Source organism: Cyanistes caeruleus, chromosome 8, assembly GCF_971803275.1.
Source record: "Cyanistes caeruleus chromosome 8, bCyaCae1.hap1.1, whole genome shotgun sequence".
NCBI classification, from domain to species: Eukaryota; Metazoa; Chordata; class Aves; order Passeriformes; family Paridae; genus Cyanistes; species Cyanistes caeruleus.
Genome location: NC_141708.1, coordinates 7,531,964 through 7,549,583, shown reverse-complemented (window position 1 = coordinate 7,549,583; position 17,620 = coordinate 7,531,964). Strand labels below are relative to the sequence as shown.

General features: G+C 35.4%; 1 protein-coding gene across 5 annotated transcripts in view; it reads left to right on the top strand.

Moving 5' to 3' along the window:
- Positions 1 to 17,620, top strand: part of ATRNL1 (attractin like 1) — a 432,328-nt gene that overhangs the window by 57,154 nt on the left and 357,554 nt on the right. For all 5 annotated transcript variants that reach the window (XM_086899053.1, XM_086899052.1, XM_086899057.1 and 2 more), the window contains 2 exons: positions 9,480 to 9,735; positions 15,744 to 15,927. In XM_086899053.1, coding sequence (XP_086755179.1) covers positions 9,480 to 9,735; positions 15,744 to 15,927 — 440 coding nt within the window. The remainder of the gene's footprint in view (positions 1 to 9,479; positions 9,736 to 15,743; positions 15,928 to 17,620) is intronic.

Genomic DNA, 17,620 nt, shown 5'->3' with positions numbered 1-17,620 from the left:
GAGATTCTTCTGCAATTATTTGCATTTGACAATAGTCTTAGCTATTTTAAATAAGTCAAAAAGTATTGCTGTTTTTCCACTTATACCCATGCCAGCTTGGTTTTTAACATATTGAAATAGCAAATCCCAGTTGTGCATGTCTGTGGGACACCAGTAATGACCTTTATTCACTTAAGAAGTGACTATTTTTTACCCCAAACTTTACTTTATAGACTTAATTAGCCTTGTCTTGTCTCCTTTCCTTGTTCCAGAACATCTTAGCTCCTTTAGGGCACAAGGAATATTATCAAGCATCTTTTAGAAATTTCAGGTACATGTATCATCTGGACCTTTGATTTCTTCAGAAAAAGCCAATGCTGTATTTATTTGCAAGATATAACTTAATTTTTTCAAAAATTCATATAATTTTTCTTCATCTGTTTGTCTGTTTCACTTGCTGAATTCTGTCCTTTCTGCCTCTCCCTTACCAGTCCTTGGGTATGGACACATTTTTAAGCAGGAATTTATATACTACAGACAGGGGTTAGCTCTTTAATTTCTTCAGAGCTGATTCCAGGGACCTTATTTTGCCAGGTTAGGTGTTTTTTTTCCTACTGCAACTTTCTGTTTCTAGTTTTTCGGTATAGAAATACCTGTAAAGTCTACCATGAAGAATTCATATTGGAAAGTTAACCTCATTTTATTGCTATGGCTTTCACTACTCAGAATACTCCTTCAGTCTGTTTGCAACACAAAGTATCTAAAAGTGTATTGCTAATGCATTTGAAAAGTGTCTTAGTACTCCATATATAAATTTTGAAGGCATCTCATTTAGGTGTTTCATTGCTTGCCTTGGTGTGGGTCTCTGTTTTAATCTGGTGGAGTTTCTGAACTTTGTTTTGAACTCTACTTTTTTCTTCTGGGTTTCCATTATCCTTCTGTTAAATTAAACTTTATTTATTTTGTTATTTGTAATGAAAAGTTTTGTTTTCTTTTTCAAATAGGAAGGTTTCTTGTAATCTGAGCAAAAATGTCGTACGAAGTCTTAGAATTCATTTTTTCACATTTTTCATATTTTTATTTTAAAGATCTTACCCCTTTAGTTGTACATTTTAGTTTCTTTTTACATTTGGTCTTCTTTTATATAGTGAGTACTTCCTCTAAGTTAGGAGGAATTGAAGGCATGGGCTGATATTTTGTTTTTGTCTTGTTTTTGTGGCATCTGTTGTTTTTAGTGATGTTGAATCTATGTGTGGCATGGTCAATATGGTAGAGGCGTTTTCAGTAGTAATATAACTAGGTTTTGTGTATGCCCTAACATGAACTCAGAGCTTGCTTTTCTTCCTGTCAGTTCCCTGATTCGTTAATGTCTTATCTGTTCTTTGAAAGGTCAGATCTTTTTGACCAGTGACTTTGATTATTACAGTTCTTGTAGAATGTGGACTTTTTTAGTCAAGAAACATTTGAGTAATGTATCATTTAGCAGTTCAGAATAAAGGCTTAAAATATAATGTAACCTTTTTATTTGACAGTGCTAATATTTTCTTGAGACATTCCAAACTAAAGGGTAACTGTTTTAGAAGCCCTTTCACCAGCAAATATTAAAATAAGATAGCTCTGTGTTAATTCAGATGTCTCTTTGGATCTCAGTGAAGAAGTGCAACTCATGTTAATAATAATGAAAGCTGCAAGCAAAGGTATAGTGAAGAAGCTGTGGCTGCTGTTGCAGACATATGCTAATTAACAATTAGGATTCACTGATAATGAACCTATGTGAAATAATTAACTCCTATGCTGCATGTACTAGTGATTATGTCAAATGTCAGAAGTTACCTGGGACAAAAGGAGCTCATCATGCAAGTCAAAGAAATTTCAAGGGGAAAAAGTATGCCCTTCTGGAATAAGTTCTTACATTAACTTGTTAGGATAAAGTTCTGATGTTTTTCCTTTTAGATCTTCAGTCTCTTTAAAAAAACCAGAAAAAATAATTTAGAGTGAAGAGCAGTAGAACATAATACCTAGAGATGGCAGCTTTGAGCTGTGTTTTCAGCTCTGTACCAGTAATTGTGTAATGTTTCCTTTATGGTTAGGAAAAAAATATCCACAGAGAATAAATTAGATTAAGTTTTTGACTTGAGCTCCTGAGATTTCAAAGCCTAGTGCTAGGCTGGAGGGAGAGCACAGAGCCAGCATTTCCTGATTGTGGTGCAAGGTAAATTGCAGCTGTGTGATTGACTTTGTGGAGAATGAAGTAAGTTACTGAGCCCATTTCCCTCAGAAAGCTTCTTTGGTAAAAACTGAAGTACTGCTCTTTATTATGAAGAAAAAAAGATCTGAGGACTCCCACTGATGTATAGTTATAACAAATCCTCAAGACTTTTTATATATTTATAGAGGAGAAAGCATAAAAGAACTCTTGCTTTTAGACCAACTAAATTGTTAAATAATGTTCAGGCTGGTTATTGGAAAGGTCCTGTTTAGAAGTGGTTCTACTGCACCTCAGAAATTGAATGTAGTTTCTGGCACCTTGCTACTGAAAATATCAACATATATTGAAATAATTTATATAAGAAATAGGCTTATAAAGAGACTCGAGAAAATGACTTGTGAGGTTTTTAGAGTAGGTACATACAGCTTTCATTAACATGACTGGGTAAGGAGTTAAATTCCAAAATACTATTCCCTGGAATTAAGGAGAAAGGGAGTTGCCTGCAAGGTGTATATGTGGTCACTGCTGGGACTTTAATCAGTTAGCTTTTGATAGTATCACCAAAATTGGTTGAATTTGGCCTTGTAATTGAACTGATGGTGCTGGTCCCAGGACAGCAGAAGGATGGCTGGGCTTTGAGGTTTGTTTCCTTTGAGTCTGGTGATAGACATGAAACAGGAAAGCTGATGTAGTAGTAACCATAAAGTACACAGACCATTTTATATATAGTCAAATTTAATTTAACTCATTTGAGTTTTATGTATGTTACTTCTACTTTTAAAACTTTATTAAGAAAGGGTAATTGTTTTGATTATTTTTACAAATTAATTGGTATTGATGTTGACTCTGTATATATCTTCTATTATTTTTATTAGTCTCATCAAAAGCTAGTGTTAACAAAGCAAAAAAGAGTAAAAACTTTTCCTGCTTTATTATGAACGAGATAAAATCTTTCACCAGTTGGTTTATTGTTATACTTTTAATGCCTATTTGTGTTGGCTATTGTAGTACAATTTGAATAGCACTGGAAATATAAAAGTATTTTCTAACTATTCTGTTAAGTAGCTATTGGTAGGTTGTGCCAGCAACTTCTGTACTTTTATTGTTCTGTGACTTTGAATTATGTCTTATGCACAACTTGCTCTCATTCTGATTTGCAGATCTCGGAAGTGTGAGAAGTAGGTGAGATGAGCTGCCCTACACTTCTTGCATGTAGTCTTGAGAAAATCCTATTCAGAGTTTCTTACTATGAAGTGGCCCTCATTTGTCAAGAGATTGGTTCTCTATGTAGAAGTGTCATATTTTTCATTCCTTGTTTCAATTTTGAAACAAGGTTTGAAAGTGAAGCCCTAGTAAGATCACCTTAATTAATGCCTTTAACTAAACACAGCAACCACTGGAAAACTGCAAATAATGGAGAAACAAAGTGACAGCACTCTTGATTAGGTTAATCTCCTGATCAGTGTGGTGCAGTGTTGTCTTGACCCTGAATTTGGTCCTGTTGGGAACACAAGTTAAAATGTTCCTCCCCTGTAACTTACTCAGGTTCTTATTCAGAGAGTATATAGTCCCACAGCAAACTAAGAATTAATAAGTCAGGCTTCAGGAGGAAGAGTTAATTGAAGACTGCTTTCCAGTCTGTCAGACCTGCTCTAATGGGAAGATTACTGGATCAAGTAGAAATGTAACAAATTTTTAATTTTGGTATAACACATAAAATATTCTTGGTACTGTTAACCATATTACAGGAGATAACAGTTTGTGGAAAGGAAGAGGAAGTATTAGACAGTCCTTAAGCAAGTGATAACTATTGAATGCAAAACAGGCTTGTGCTGGATAAATTATTGCCAGATAACATTTTATGAGAATTGTATTTTGCTTGGGGAAAAAAAAAAAAAAAAGATAATTTCTTTAATGATGTACCGATTTGACTAAACTTCTAGAAATTTCAGGTAGAAGTACATTGAACAAAAATCCTAATAAATGTTATATAATTTCAATACCAAGGCATGGATAACAGTCTAGGGGAGAAAATAGATTGATGATCTTGTTTCTAGAAAATAGAGAATGACTGTTCATATCGTTTTTGAGTAGCATTTCTTTGGCCAATTCCTCAGGAACAGTTTAGATTTATATAAGAATTAAGGCAGAAAACTCATTTATGAGAGAAAAACTTTTCTGTGTAGCCATGATATAGTTAAGAAATACAAAATGAAAATTGTGTGGTTATTTTAATGTGATTAACTTCCTTCCAATTCATTAGAAATGGATTATAAATGATGCCTTTGTTGCATTTTTTAACACATTTTTTAGTGGTGTCTACCAGATAAGATTCTTTTGGAATGCAGGCAGGATTTGCATAAGAGTATGTCATTCCAAGGTACAGCCTGAGCAGCTAAGTATTGTTCCTTTAGGAAAAAGAAAAATTGTGAAGTCTTAGGAATAAAAATATGATAAGTTTTAGAAGTCTTGAATTACTGCATTTATATGAAATATAAAATCAACATTAGCACTGAGATAAGGTGTAGGGAAGAGAACATGGCCAAGGTCAATGGAACAAATGATTTTGGCTGTTAGTTCAGGGTTCAATGTGAAGTGTGTACAGGTGTTACTCTGCTCTGGTGTACAGTCTATCGATTGGGACTTAAGGGGCAAGTGAGTGCTCCTGGTCTTTTGGTGATCTTTTAAAATATCCTCCTTGATCTCTTTCATTTTTCCACACTGCAAAATGCCCATCTGTCAAGGTTGCTTGAGCAACCTCTTCCAGTGTTGACCACTCTCAATGAGAAAAGAGAAATATTTAGTCTTATATTTAAATTTAATTTCTTCTAATCCAAATTGTGTGCATTGTGTCTGGTTTATTTGCTGGATTACCTTGGGAAGAGTCTGGCTCCCTCTATTTTAACCTGTCCCACCAGGCATTTAATTTTATTTGAATTATTTGGCTATTTAAAAAACATTGTCTCCAAAGATGATGATGGTATCAATAAGATGAAGAAATTAAGAGGAATGTTATGGCTGTAAATTGTATCAATAATCTTTCAATCAATAATCTATTCATTCAATAGATGAATGAATCTAACATTCAGATTGTGACAGTTTACTTTTTATCCTATATTTGAGTTATTCCATTGGTCTTATTTTGTCCAGTCAAAAATGTGCATCTCATTCATTACTCTATAAGAGAAATACTAGATCAAATGAATTTTTTATTCTCTTGAGAAATGTGATTTAACTATTTTGTTCAAATCCTGGCTTTGGTCTTATCATTCCTGTCTTTTGCTGTCATCCCTGCCTCCTCTCTGACCAATATGCACACTCAAATATTTACAGATCATATACCTTTTGTCATCTTTTTTTTATCACTATGGTCCATCAAAATTTTCTACTGAAGTTGATTTTTCAGGGAAAAAATGTGATTTGAGAAAATGGAAACATTTATTGTAAAGGTTTGATTCTGTTGAAGCAAACAGGAGCTGCACTGGCTGTTTTGTTGGCTTGGACCTGAACAGCTGCCAAGAAACCAGCTGATGTGATCTGGAGGGTGGGAATGTCATGATTGAGTGAGCTGTCGACCTGCTCTGTCTACAGGAAGAAATTTCTCATTTTTCTGGAATTCCCTACTGAGCAGGAACTCTCAAGTTCAATAAACAAATTACTTTCCTATACTTTAATTTGCATAAAGTAATAGTTATAGGAAATTTTGGTTTAAAAACCACAAGGTCTTTCAAGGTTCCCATAACTTCTTAGAGAATGTTACTCATATGATGTAATATATCTGATATGGCCAAGGTTAATTTACTGAGTAAATGCTTTTCTATCTCACACTGTAATTGAAGGTGTTGGTTTTGATACCTGATATCAGAAATTTAAAATACGAATGTGTTGGAGGCCTTGTATTTTCATGGTGCTTATCTACCTACCTGTTTTGTTATCTCCATGAAAAAACTGCTTCTTCTCCTTCTCTCTCCTCTAGACTGAGTACAGTTTTTAAGATCTTTAATTTGGGCCAGATTCTTCACACTTTTCTTGCACTAATTTCACAAAGACTCTCAATTTTATATTTTTTGTTTCCTTTTTAAAAAATATATTATTTTACTTTGCGGTCCTGCTTGGTGTGCTATCTTATAAACAAATATCTTCTATGCTTAATTCAGGTAAAGATCAGCAGTGTTTGTGAACTAGCATACTTTAAACTCTGTATCTTATGTGTTGTGTCTTCCAGAAAGCCTCAGCTTTAGCATATACCTTAATTTATATTTAGTATATAAGCAATTTATGAAGGTAATATAAAATTTATAAAAGGATTCCTTCTTTTCTCTCAAAATTTTTATGCTGCATAGGAATGTTTGCACTCGTATAGTTCCTACAATCCATTCCTGTAATAGCTTTCCAAATAAATGTCTATCTTCACATGCTTAGGAGGTTGGGTTTTGCCCTGTATGTGTGTAACTTTTTTTAAATTCCAGTTCTGTATTTCTTCTACTGACTTTGGTCTCAACTTGTTTTTCTCTGCATTCAGCTGATCATCACTTATTTTTAAAGCATTTTTCACCAGTGCTAGGAGCTTCTTAATCTCAGAAATACCCCTTAGCAAATCTTAGTTAAATCCAGTTTTGTGGCTGATAAAGCAGTTGTCCTGACCTTCTTGTCTTTTTCTCTGTGAATATTCTTGTGTACAGGATCTCTGTGTCACTTAAAAGATTGCTCCTCACAGAAGCACTCTTTTATCTGAACTTGGAATCATTTAAGCAGAACTGTGAGGAGGACTTTGCTATTGTCAGCTGTCTGAGAAATCATTTCAAAGTTCATGCAGCTCTTCAGGTCACCTTTCTTTTTTTAAAGTGTCTTTCCTCAGTGTCAGAATTTTTTTTTCTTTCCAATAGTGTTGTGCAGCTCCCTAATTAGCTCTCTCTTTATGCCATAGTCAGTTATCAGCATTTAATAATAAATAAATAATTCACAATTTTAGTGATGTTGATTTGACTTTGGACATCTATGTGGTATTGTAAGGAATAAACCATATAGGATCCTTTCAAGAAGAATATTTGTTCAAGCCATTCCTTTTGGGTCAGTGCACATTCTTCTTCAGTTTTTGTGGGTCTTTACCAAGCTCTTTGAAATGTTTTATCTCCTAGGAAAATAATGGGTTCAGATACATATCTCTCTAATCCTACTACAAATTCCTTCTGTGAACATCTTTTGTTCAAACACCACCAGTAGCACAGAGTATCCCTGCATAGGAATAATTTAAATTCCAAATTGAGAAATGTTCACCTGCCTCAAATGAAATAAGTAGTTGAAGATTTTATAGAAGTTTCAAGTGTACTCTTGAAGAGATATTGGACAGTTTGGTCAGTCATTTGCTGACCAATCTCACTGGGTAATGAGGAGTCTTTTCTTACCGTTCTGGACTCTGTTCCTCACCATCAACCACAGGTGTATGGGCAGTACTCTAACCCTCTAAAGCCTTTGTTTTATTAGACTGAAAAGACTTGTCATTCACCTGTATTTGCAATGCCTGCTCATTCATAAAGAGTCAAGAGTTCATCTTTCTTGATGTCTACGATGATAATAACCTGAAATTTACATATCTATGTTTACAAATCCATCAAGTCCTTTTACAATGTCTGAAATTTCTGCATGATCGATGCAGAAACTTCTTTGGTAGTTTCCATATCTTCCAGACTCTTTTTCTGTGTATTTCATGCCAAGTCAAACTTTGCCAAATGTGCCAAACCTGCAGCTTCTTTTTTTTAAAATTTAAACCTGGTTAGGCTGAGTTTAGGGTAAGCCCCAGAGTATCAGTTGCAGAATTCTGATGACAACTGCCAGCTGTACAGCATAAAATGGGATGCAGAGTATATGGGGTGGTTATGTCCTAGCATAACTTCAGCAAAGACTGAGTATCAATCTCAGAACCAAAGGAAGTTTTTTCCATGCAGTATAAACTGTCCTTGAACAAGTCTGGGAAGCCAACAATCTGGAATTTGTTCTGTGACTTTGCATACCTTGGCTTGCAAATCCAGATGAAGCAAAATTCTGTAGGATTTGCTTTCAGTCAATATTTAAGTAAATCACTCATTACTTAGCAGAACAGATGGCTCTGCTGTTTGAGGTGTGTGGTTTGTGATGGCTGGAATATCTGTTTTGCGTTCCTTAAAAAGAACTCAAAGTACTCCCCTATGGGACTTGATTTTAGTAAATGTGCTCAAGAGGAGACAGCCGCATCCTGGGTCATATCAAAAGCAACTCGACCAGCAGATTGAGGGAGGTGATTCTGCCCCTCTGCTCTGCTCTCATGGAGCCTTGTGTCCAGCTCTGGGACACCCAGCATATGAAGCACTGTTGCAGCAAGTCCTTAGGAAGGGCCACTGAGGTGATCAGATGTCTGAAGCACCTCTCCAAGAGGACAGGCTGGAAGAGTTGGGGTTGTTCAGCCTGGAGAAGGCTGTGGTGGCACCTTATAACACCTTCCTGTACCTAAAGCGGCTCCAAGGGAGCTGGAGGATGATGTTTTACATGGGCATGAAGTTCTAGGACAAGGGGAGATGGCTTTAATCTACGTGAGGGTGTGGGGCCCTGGCACAGGGTACCAAGAGAAGTGGTGGCTGCCCCATCTGTGGAAGTGTCCAAGGTGAGGTTGGACAGCCTGGGAGAGTGGAAGATTGCTTGGAGCACCAGGGATAGTGGAAGGTGCCCTGCCCATGGTAGTGGGGGTGGAAGATGATCTTTCAGGCACCTTCTAACCCAGATTATTCTATATACACATTGTCCCTTTTCTTTGGGTTCTGGTGACTAGATTTTCTCAGAACTTAAATTACTTTGCTCATAGGAGAGAATGTGATCTCTTATGCACGTGCTGAATGAAATCCCCATAGACTGAGTGTGTGGAAAATCACATTTTAATTCTGTGAACTCTTTCTTAAGAAAACAATATCCTTTCTGTTTGTCTTTTTTTAAAATAGAATGCTGCAGTATGGATTATAGGAGCCATGTAATTAAAGGTTTTCTGGTTGAAATAATCTCTTTGAGATTCATTTTGGTGTCATTTTCATGGCTAGGTTTATTTTTCAGAGAAATAGACTCCTTATCATTGTTGGTGTAGTTTAAGTATCATTGTCTGGGATTAGCGTCTGATATTGAACTGGTTAATGTAAGATTAAGTGTGAAGATTTAAGTCAGATTGCTCAGTTATGAAATATTGCTCAGCAGAGGAGTATGCAGTTCAAATATTATCTTTCTGTAATCCATTATTTGTTTTCTCCTCTCTCCCTTCCCATTTTTACAGGAAGACATCTATATGTATGGAGGCAAAATTGAAACAAATTATGGCAATGTCACTGATGAACTGTGGGTTTTCAACATACCCAGTCAAACATGGAGTACCAGAATTCCTGCAGTCCTTGTCCATGGACAGCAATATGCTGTGGAAGGTCATTCAGCACACATAGTAGAGCTGGACAGCAGAGATGTGGTTATGATTGTAATTTTTGGATATTCTTCCATATATGGTTACACAAGCATTGTGCAAGAATACTACATCAGTAAGTCACTTTCAAATCATTTTGATCATGTACTGATACAAAAAGTGCTGTTTTATTTAAAGTGAAAAAAAGTGATTTTTCTTTATTCAGATAGAAAAAAATGTGTATTTTCCAAAATAAATAAAGCCTCACCTTTTATTCCTTCAAATTATGTACATAAGAGTTCTTGTCAAGTAATTGTGTTTCATGTGAATTTGGAGCACAGTGACTTTTTCCATTTCTGTACATGGTTGTGGTACCCTAAAGGGGATAAAAATTGAAACCAGAAATTCCTTACTGTGGTAATTGTGATGAAACACAGTTCTTAACACAGACTTGCTGGTTTTACCACTGAGTAGAAGAGCAAAGCCAACAATAATTTTGTTATTTTAAAGATTCTTTAATGTTGGTGCATTATTTTCATTCTGTTGTATTCTTTTTAAATGTAATAACTTAGTTCATCATTATATATAGCCTTCTGTCTTAAAGATATACATGTTGCTGTTAGAGGTAATAATTGAAAATGGAGTCGAATTTTCTGTAAATAACCTACCATATCTGCCTGGGTTTCCCCTTGTGAACTGCAAGCTGTTTGTAGGGGTGATTTTAAATGCTAAAATTAAATAAACCAAGAGAAATCTTTTTATAATGTTCATGGTACAGATAAGATACTATTTCAGTGGAATAATATTGAAAATCTACACCTGATAAATTCTTAGGAATATTTATATGCCTACTAATTAAATTTATGGTCTTCTACTTTTGTTAAACTCGACAGGAATAAAAGAATTAATCTAAGTCTCTCAGTTATTTATGCAATTTTAGAAGGTGTAATACAAAATTTCAAAGTAATAACTACATGCTAAAGGGTAATAATTGTTTTTAATTGTTCAATTTAGCTTCTTTTTTTCCATGTATGCATATTTATAGAAACACTGTTTAAACAGATTTATAGATTGGGGAAATCCCTTCAAAACTCAGATGGTTCTTATGCTCTCTGGCATTATCTCTCATGGCAGTGTCAAAATTATATAACAGTGTTGAAAAAGGATAAAAGTGAGTGGCAGTAAGAGGAAGAGCACCATAATGTGCTTTATCCACACTGAAAAATTCCAATTTAACTGCATAAAATCTACTATAAACTCTGGTCTTAGAGTGATGTTTCACCACAGTATTCTAAGATTTGTTAAGCATTAAAGGCCATTTTTTGGAAAAACTTACTTCCATAAAGTTTTTTTTTTGACCTATCAAAAATGTTTCTTTTTTTCTGTGAAGGAAACAATATGTTCTCACTTTCTTCATGCTTGTTCACTGTAATGTCTGTTGGAAAACTTTAAATTATTTGCTTCTTCTCTTGGAACTTTAAATTATTTGCTTCTTTATATGCTGCTAATTTAATATGGAGTAGAAGTACCAATTTTATTCTCACCTATTATTGTTAGTTTAATAAGGAAGAAGGGAACATGATTTGTAGAGTAAAATTTTCTGCCTGGCTGATTTTATTGATGGCCTTATGGTTGAAATGGACAGCCTGTTCCTGTTTTAATTTTTTTTTTTTAATGTTACAGCTAAGTTTGTGGAGGATTAATAAAACAGTGTAGTTAAGCACATATAACATACAGAAATAAAGGAAAAACCTCAAACCTTCCCTACCATGGTGATAAGCTTGGAGTAAGAGAAGGCAGTTCTCTGTCAGTTACGTGTCAATTATTCTCAAGTTTTAATGTCTCTTTTTTGAGAGTATATTTTTGTCACGTTCTAGTGAGACATTTAGTTTATTAGAGAAAATGTGCTTCACTTGCATCAAATACAAAGGAAACTTGTAGCAGCATAGGGCATTATTGTGTAAAACCCATTGACTTCAGCGAGTCTCCTCATCTGATGAAGGATTCCTGGGGCTCACAGCGCTTTGCAGAACATAGTGTAGATAAACCATTGCTGCCACAGACAATTCTCATGTTTCATTTCACCTCTCTGCAGCTCCCTCCTTTCCCTCCCCTCTAAGTTATATGAATTTTGTGGTAAATTTTCCTGAATTCTGTGTTGGCCATGGCACTTATCTACAGTTTTGCAGCTGTAAGAACACATTTTTAACCATAAAGTTCCAGCTGATGGTTTGGATTAAGAATGACTGTTTCTTGGGAGGACTTTAGCAGTTCAGGATCCAAACTTAAAATAAATAGGAAGTGGGAATTATTCCTGTGAACTCACCTGAATATGAAAGGAAACCTCATAAAAATAAGGGCTTCTGACATTATAAAAAGAAAAATAAAACCCCAATTTTTTCTTTTTCTGCTTGCTTTAAAAGCATATTACTTTAACATTTCAAATTGTACTGTTACTGTTTCTACATGTTATCAGTAAAGGCTTTTAGTCCTAATGTAGGCTATTTCCCAAGCATTTACCACATGCCCACTGAAAGAAAGAGACATAGAGGCAGTTTACCCTTTGGTTCATGGGTTCATTTACTAAACCCCTAGGATCCAGTTCTTTGATCAACTTGGTACATGGAATTCTGGTGCTAAAGCCTTCTTTAGTTCCTGACACCATGATTTGCATGGGGTCTGGGTTAAGATACACCTGAAGAGGTTTAAAATAACTGTGAAAATTGCTAGCTTTTCATGTAGGTATGTAGTTCTTATTAATAAAACATGCCAATCAAAGGTGTACCCGATCTCAAAATGTCTCTGGCATTGTCAGATCAGGGGAGAAGGTAATTTCTATCAGAGTAAAATGAATTCTGGAATACTTGGACAGGGTTTGCAGGCTGATTTTCACCATGCAAAGGCAAGTGAATATATTCCAAAGGTGTGGTGGTTGCTGCAGGAAGAAAAGGTTCCTGTTGTCCTTTCTTGCTGTGCCCAGACTTACAACTTCTGAGGAGCCAGTAAATCCTGATGTTGGAATTATGTGAATGATTTTACTAACTTGAACCATAAAGCTTTTCTGGGTTACTCCCCAGGGAAATTTATTTCCCTTTAGGTTAGCAATACCTCATAAACCTTTGAAGAATCTCAATGTGAGTCTCAAGGTGAATATAATAATTGTGTTTTGTTTTAGCTGAGGCTTATAAAGACTCCTTATATATTAAGAAACTTCTGAATAAGTCTTCTGTGATTTTATTTTATTTCTTTTACAAGACAGAGATTTCTTTGGATTAACATAATATCACTGTATTTTAGACTTTTTTTTTTTTTTTATGGCTCTAGGAGTAGGTTATAGATTGCTTTTGATTAAAAGTATTTATTTGAAATGCTGTAAAAAGGAATGTCCCCATGATGTAACATGCCCACTCTTTTTTGTTAAAGTTAGCATAAGCTTCCAAGTTGCTTGTAAAATTTTCAAGTTTGTCACTGTAATAAAATGAAGGTGGCACACCAAGGTTCTTCTTGGACATTTTGTTCTTTTTACCTGATCTATCTGAAGGTTGTATTATAAGGACAGATCAGACCAATGTATCTTCCTCATTTTTACACTGTGTACTAGACTAGAAATTTAAATCTGGAAAAAAATTTTAAAAACTCCTATTTCATTATTTCTGGCTTGTTCATGAAGCTCTTTCTGCATTTGAGTTTTTTAGCTGTGTAGAATGTAGTTTCCAAGGCTAATTTGGTCAGTCAAGTACTTCTTATTCTTATATATATTTCTATATTCTTATGATATAATGATAGAAAGAGGGGGATCTCTAACTGTGAGGAGGGGCATGTAAACACCTTCAATAAAAATCGAGTTTTTGTAAAAAAAAAAAAAAAGGTAGGCGAAGATTCATATCAATAAACTGCTTCAAAAAGTCAGATCATATGCATAGTAGTGTCTTTAAATATAGACAGGGTTGTATTTTGTCTGAATAATACAATATTCAAGATGCTGAAGCATGAATGATATCTAAACTGTACATACACATTTCAGTACTTGAAATTTAGGCATCTCAGCTAAATTTTAGAATGTCAAGAAGGAGAAAAAACTGTAACACTGTTTTTGACTTTTATTTCAGAAAGATGTTGCTGAACTTCTTTTCTTGAATTTAAGTAGTTATTCATAGCACATTTTTTTTTTTTTTTTGTTCCAGAAAGAACAGGTTTCCATATTTCCACCCAAGTCATGTAAAGTGATGCAATATGCAATGTCACTGTGCCAGTGTTCTAAATGCTACACAGTCATAGACTCGTTTAGGTTGGAAAAGAGCTCAGGCTCATCAAATACAACTATTGCTACATAAACCACAATGCTTCATAAATGCCACATGAACCAGTCAGATAGAAATGCAAAATATTCTACTATGCATATTATCAACAGCATTGTTCCAATTTATGTGGAGAAATAGTTCTTTTTCCCTGAAAAGTATATGCCAATCTCTGGGACTGATCATTAAATAAATAAATGAAGATCCTGTTGGTAATAAAATGGTGTATCTGCAGGCTGACTCCTCACCAGCTCTCTTACAGAAATTGTATCAAGTAAATCTATTCATTATCAAAGTAATATGTATGTAATATACAGTACATCAGTACAAATTTGATGTTTGTGTTCAGAATAGCATTTTTCATAGCTTAATAATGTCCAATGTGGAGATTGAAATAAAATACTGCTTATATTACACTACACACAAGTAGTGTAAATATTCTGTGTCAGCTATAACTAGTGTATTAGACAAATACCAGCATTCATACACACAAAAAAAATCATCATAATTCTTCCTCAGAATCTATACTTTATAATTTGTTACTGAAAAAATGTAACTTATAGAGGCAGTGCCTGGAAACTATTTAAGGAAAGTATGACAGCAAAAGTAATAACTAAAAATCATGAGCCTCTTCATGAGAATCTGGAGGAAAAAGAGTTAATCTAAGATACCTGCATAATATCCAATAAAAGCTGGAATGGGATTTAAGCTAACTTGCAGAGGAAGCAAGGTGAGTGGTGTGTGCTAGCCTTGGATAACTAACTTTATAATGGTAGGCAGTTGAAATTAAGACTTGAGAATTGGCTCCATTTTGAATGACCTTGCCCAGACTCTGTTCTTCTGACAATCTCCAAGAGGCTGGAAGTGAATTACTTCTTTGGTTTCTTGTCTGTAGCTCTGACTCCCAGTTATCACAGGCTCTTCTGTATAGGCTGCTTTGTGCAGGAAATACCTTCTGGCTTGCTCTTTTTGTGACTTACATTATCATCTGGGAAGATGGATGGAAGGGAAAAAAGACATTTTGGGGCTACAGGAACCAAGAACTCACTAAACAGTTGTTTTTTTTTTTTGCTATGGAAAAATATTTTCCAGTTGTATTCTCTTCTTCAGTCGTAACTGCTATGGTGGCTGGTTTTATTTGGTGTCTCTTTGCAGTTATTAATCATGTGATGTAAAATGTGGATTTAAATGCCAATTTAAAGAGCTGCTATCAAATTATTCTTTTGTGATTGTTCTGCGACTGAATGGGTATATTTGCAGTTAAACAACTAAGAAACAGTGATTGGAAATGGATTTCAGCTCAATAATTTTACGGTGACTCCCAAAGTGTCTGCCTGTATCCATGAACACTTAGAGCTACCTTATGTTCCGTGCTTCTCACGACTCAGTGCGGTTCAGTCCCTGCCAGGCTCCTCCAGACTCCCCATGACTGAGCACAGGTGTTCCTAATGAATCTGAAGGAGCTGGAGCGCTGAATTCTCAGCCAGCTCTGGTGAGAATTAATCATAACACCTGATTTCATATTTTCATAAAGCTTTGGGCCTTCTTTTTTGTTTGTTTAGTGAGAGTGCTGAAGTCACATGTGGGAGAGCTTGAGAAACTGCCTGGCAGCTGTAACAATGATGTATTTGTGATTTGATTAAGAGTAGCAGATAATGGTCTGACATCATTATCTAATTGCAGGTATTTTGATACATTGGTATAAAACTGCTTAAAACAAATCCCAATAGTTATTGCTGTGTTTAGAATTATAATGGAAATTATTTTATGACTTAAAACTTCTAGTTTAACTGTGATTTAGCAGTAGTAAGCCTTTAAATTATGTTTCTTGTAATGTCTCTTCAAGGGTCTAACTCTTGGCTGGTACCAGAAACAAAAGGAGCAATTGTTCAAGGTGGATATGGCCATACCAGTGTCTATGATGAACTGACAAAATCTATTTATGTCCATGGTGGATACAAAGCATTGCCTGGCAATAAATATGGACTGGTGGATGATCTTTACAGATATGAAGTTAATACTCGGACATGGTAAGTTGGATTTATGGATTTACTGATTTAGGAAACCAAGTTAAAGGTTACTGAAGAAAACAGAAGTGTAGAGTAAGGTTGTAGCAAAGGCATGCAGGTACCTCTATATCCTTTTCACATTTCAGAGCAACATGTTCTCTGCAACAAAATGTAAGAATTGTGGTGAGGGACTAGACTTGAGTCAATGGATTAGTGGAGCTATTCACTGAAAGGACAGCAGGGAGGAATCTTGTGCATGTTCTACAAACTAGGAGAAGGTTTTCCCTTCCAGACACAACCACTGTGCAGAAATAACTCATGTGAACCGTTTCCTCGTGGTGTGAACACGCTGCTGGAGTACATTATAGGGGCTGTTACTCAAAGAAGTAGAAAACCCTAAGAACCGTGGAAGGTTATTTTTCAGAAAACTATCAGAAATAAGAGAGAAAACCTCTTGTATTATGTAGGAGTACTTAGTTATGAATTCTTTTGGTGTTTCTATTTCTATCAGTTCCTTGTTCCTCAAGTTTATTGTAACTTATGAAGGCTACTTATATGTTATATACAGAAAGTGGCCTTGAATGTGTTTTCTTACCTTTGAGATTCGAGATCAAGAACTATTTCTTTGAACGTTTTATTCTTATGATTTAATATTTGTTTAGAGTATTAATGGCTTCACTTTAAGCACCCAAAACTTTCTCTCAGATGTTGGAAACATGGGTTTGATTTCACTGAGGTTCTTAAGACCATTAACTCATGGCATTTGGAAACATTAATACAAGATTTTTCTTTTTTTCCCTTTTAGTGTATTTATAAGTTCCTGGAATTTTAATACTTTCTTATTCTATTTTTGGAACAAAGTGATATTCTTTCCTTTGATGGTCTGTTCAACAATAAAATAATAATAATTACTGGAATATTTTAATGCATTATTCATATAAAAATGAATACAGAATACTTCGGTCAACTTTATAGTAATGTAGCATTCTCTGCAGCTTGTAGAGAACTCAAGTCTTTGTTTTGTGAGGTTTACACTGGGAGCGAATTTTACTATGGGACTGAAAACGGGCTCAGAGCATGGAGTAATGGCGTGTTGTAATAAAATCTGAATCTTTGTTTAATGTATCTGTTACACCTTATGATTAGCATTCAAAGGACTTGGTGAGGTAAAAAACTGAATGTGGCACTGGATAGGTGTGGTATGAGGAGGAGTTGGAATTTTGGTGGCTCTCTCATGCCCATGTCCATGCCATTTGCTGGTCCTCACTGTTTGTCTTTGGCACTCATTCCGTTTCTGTGGCTGATTTGGCAGAGGTTAGTAGGCTTCGGTAAGATGAGGTATGCAAGTCTGATTACCTGTTCAAGTCAGTTGCATGTAGGTTTTCATTTCTTAGTATCAATTAAACAAGCTTTATGTTTCTTGGGCTTTGAGGGGGCAATATTTTAATTCCTAGTGTGAACTGTATCCCTAAAGCACGATGGGGAATTACAGTATTGGTAATGCCTGCATTGCTTTGCATTACTGCCCTGCTGCTGCAGCTGGGGCACAATGTGGAGCTGGGCTTGGATAATGGCCTGAAGCAGTGGAAGCACCTGCTGGCTCCTGGGTATTTCTGTTACCATTACAGAGTCGTGCTGCTGCGTGCAGCACTCGGCACTGGCGTGTTTGCAGATACACGAGTATGTGCATAAATAATGCATTCAGGGGAAAGCC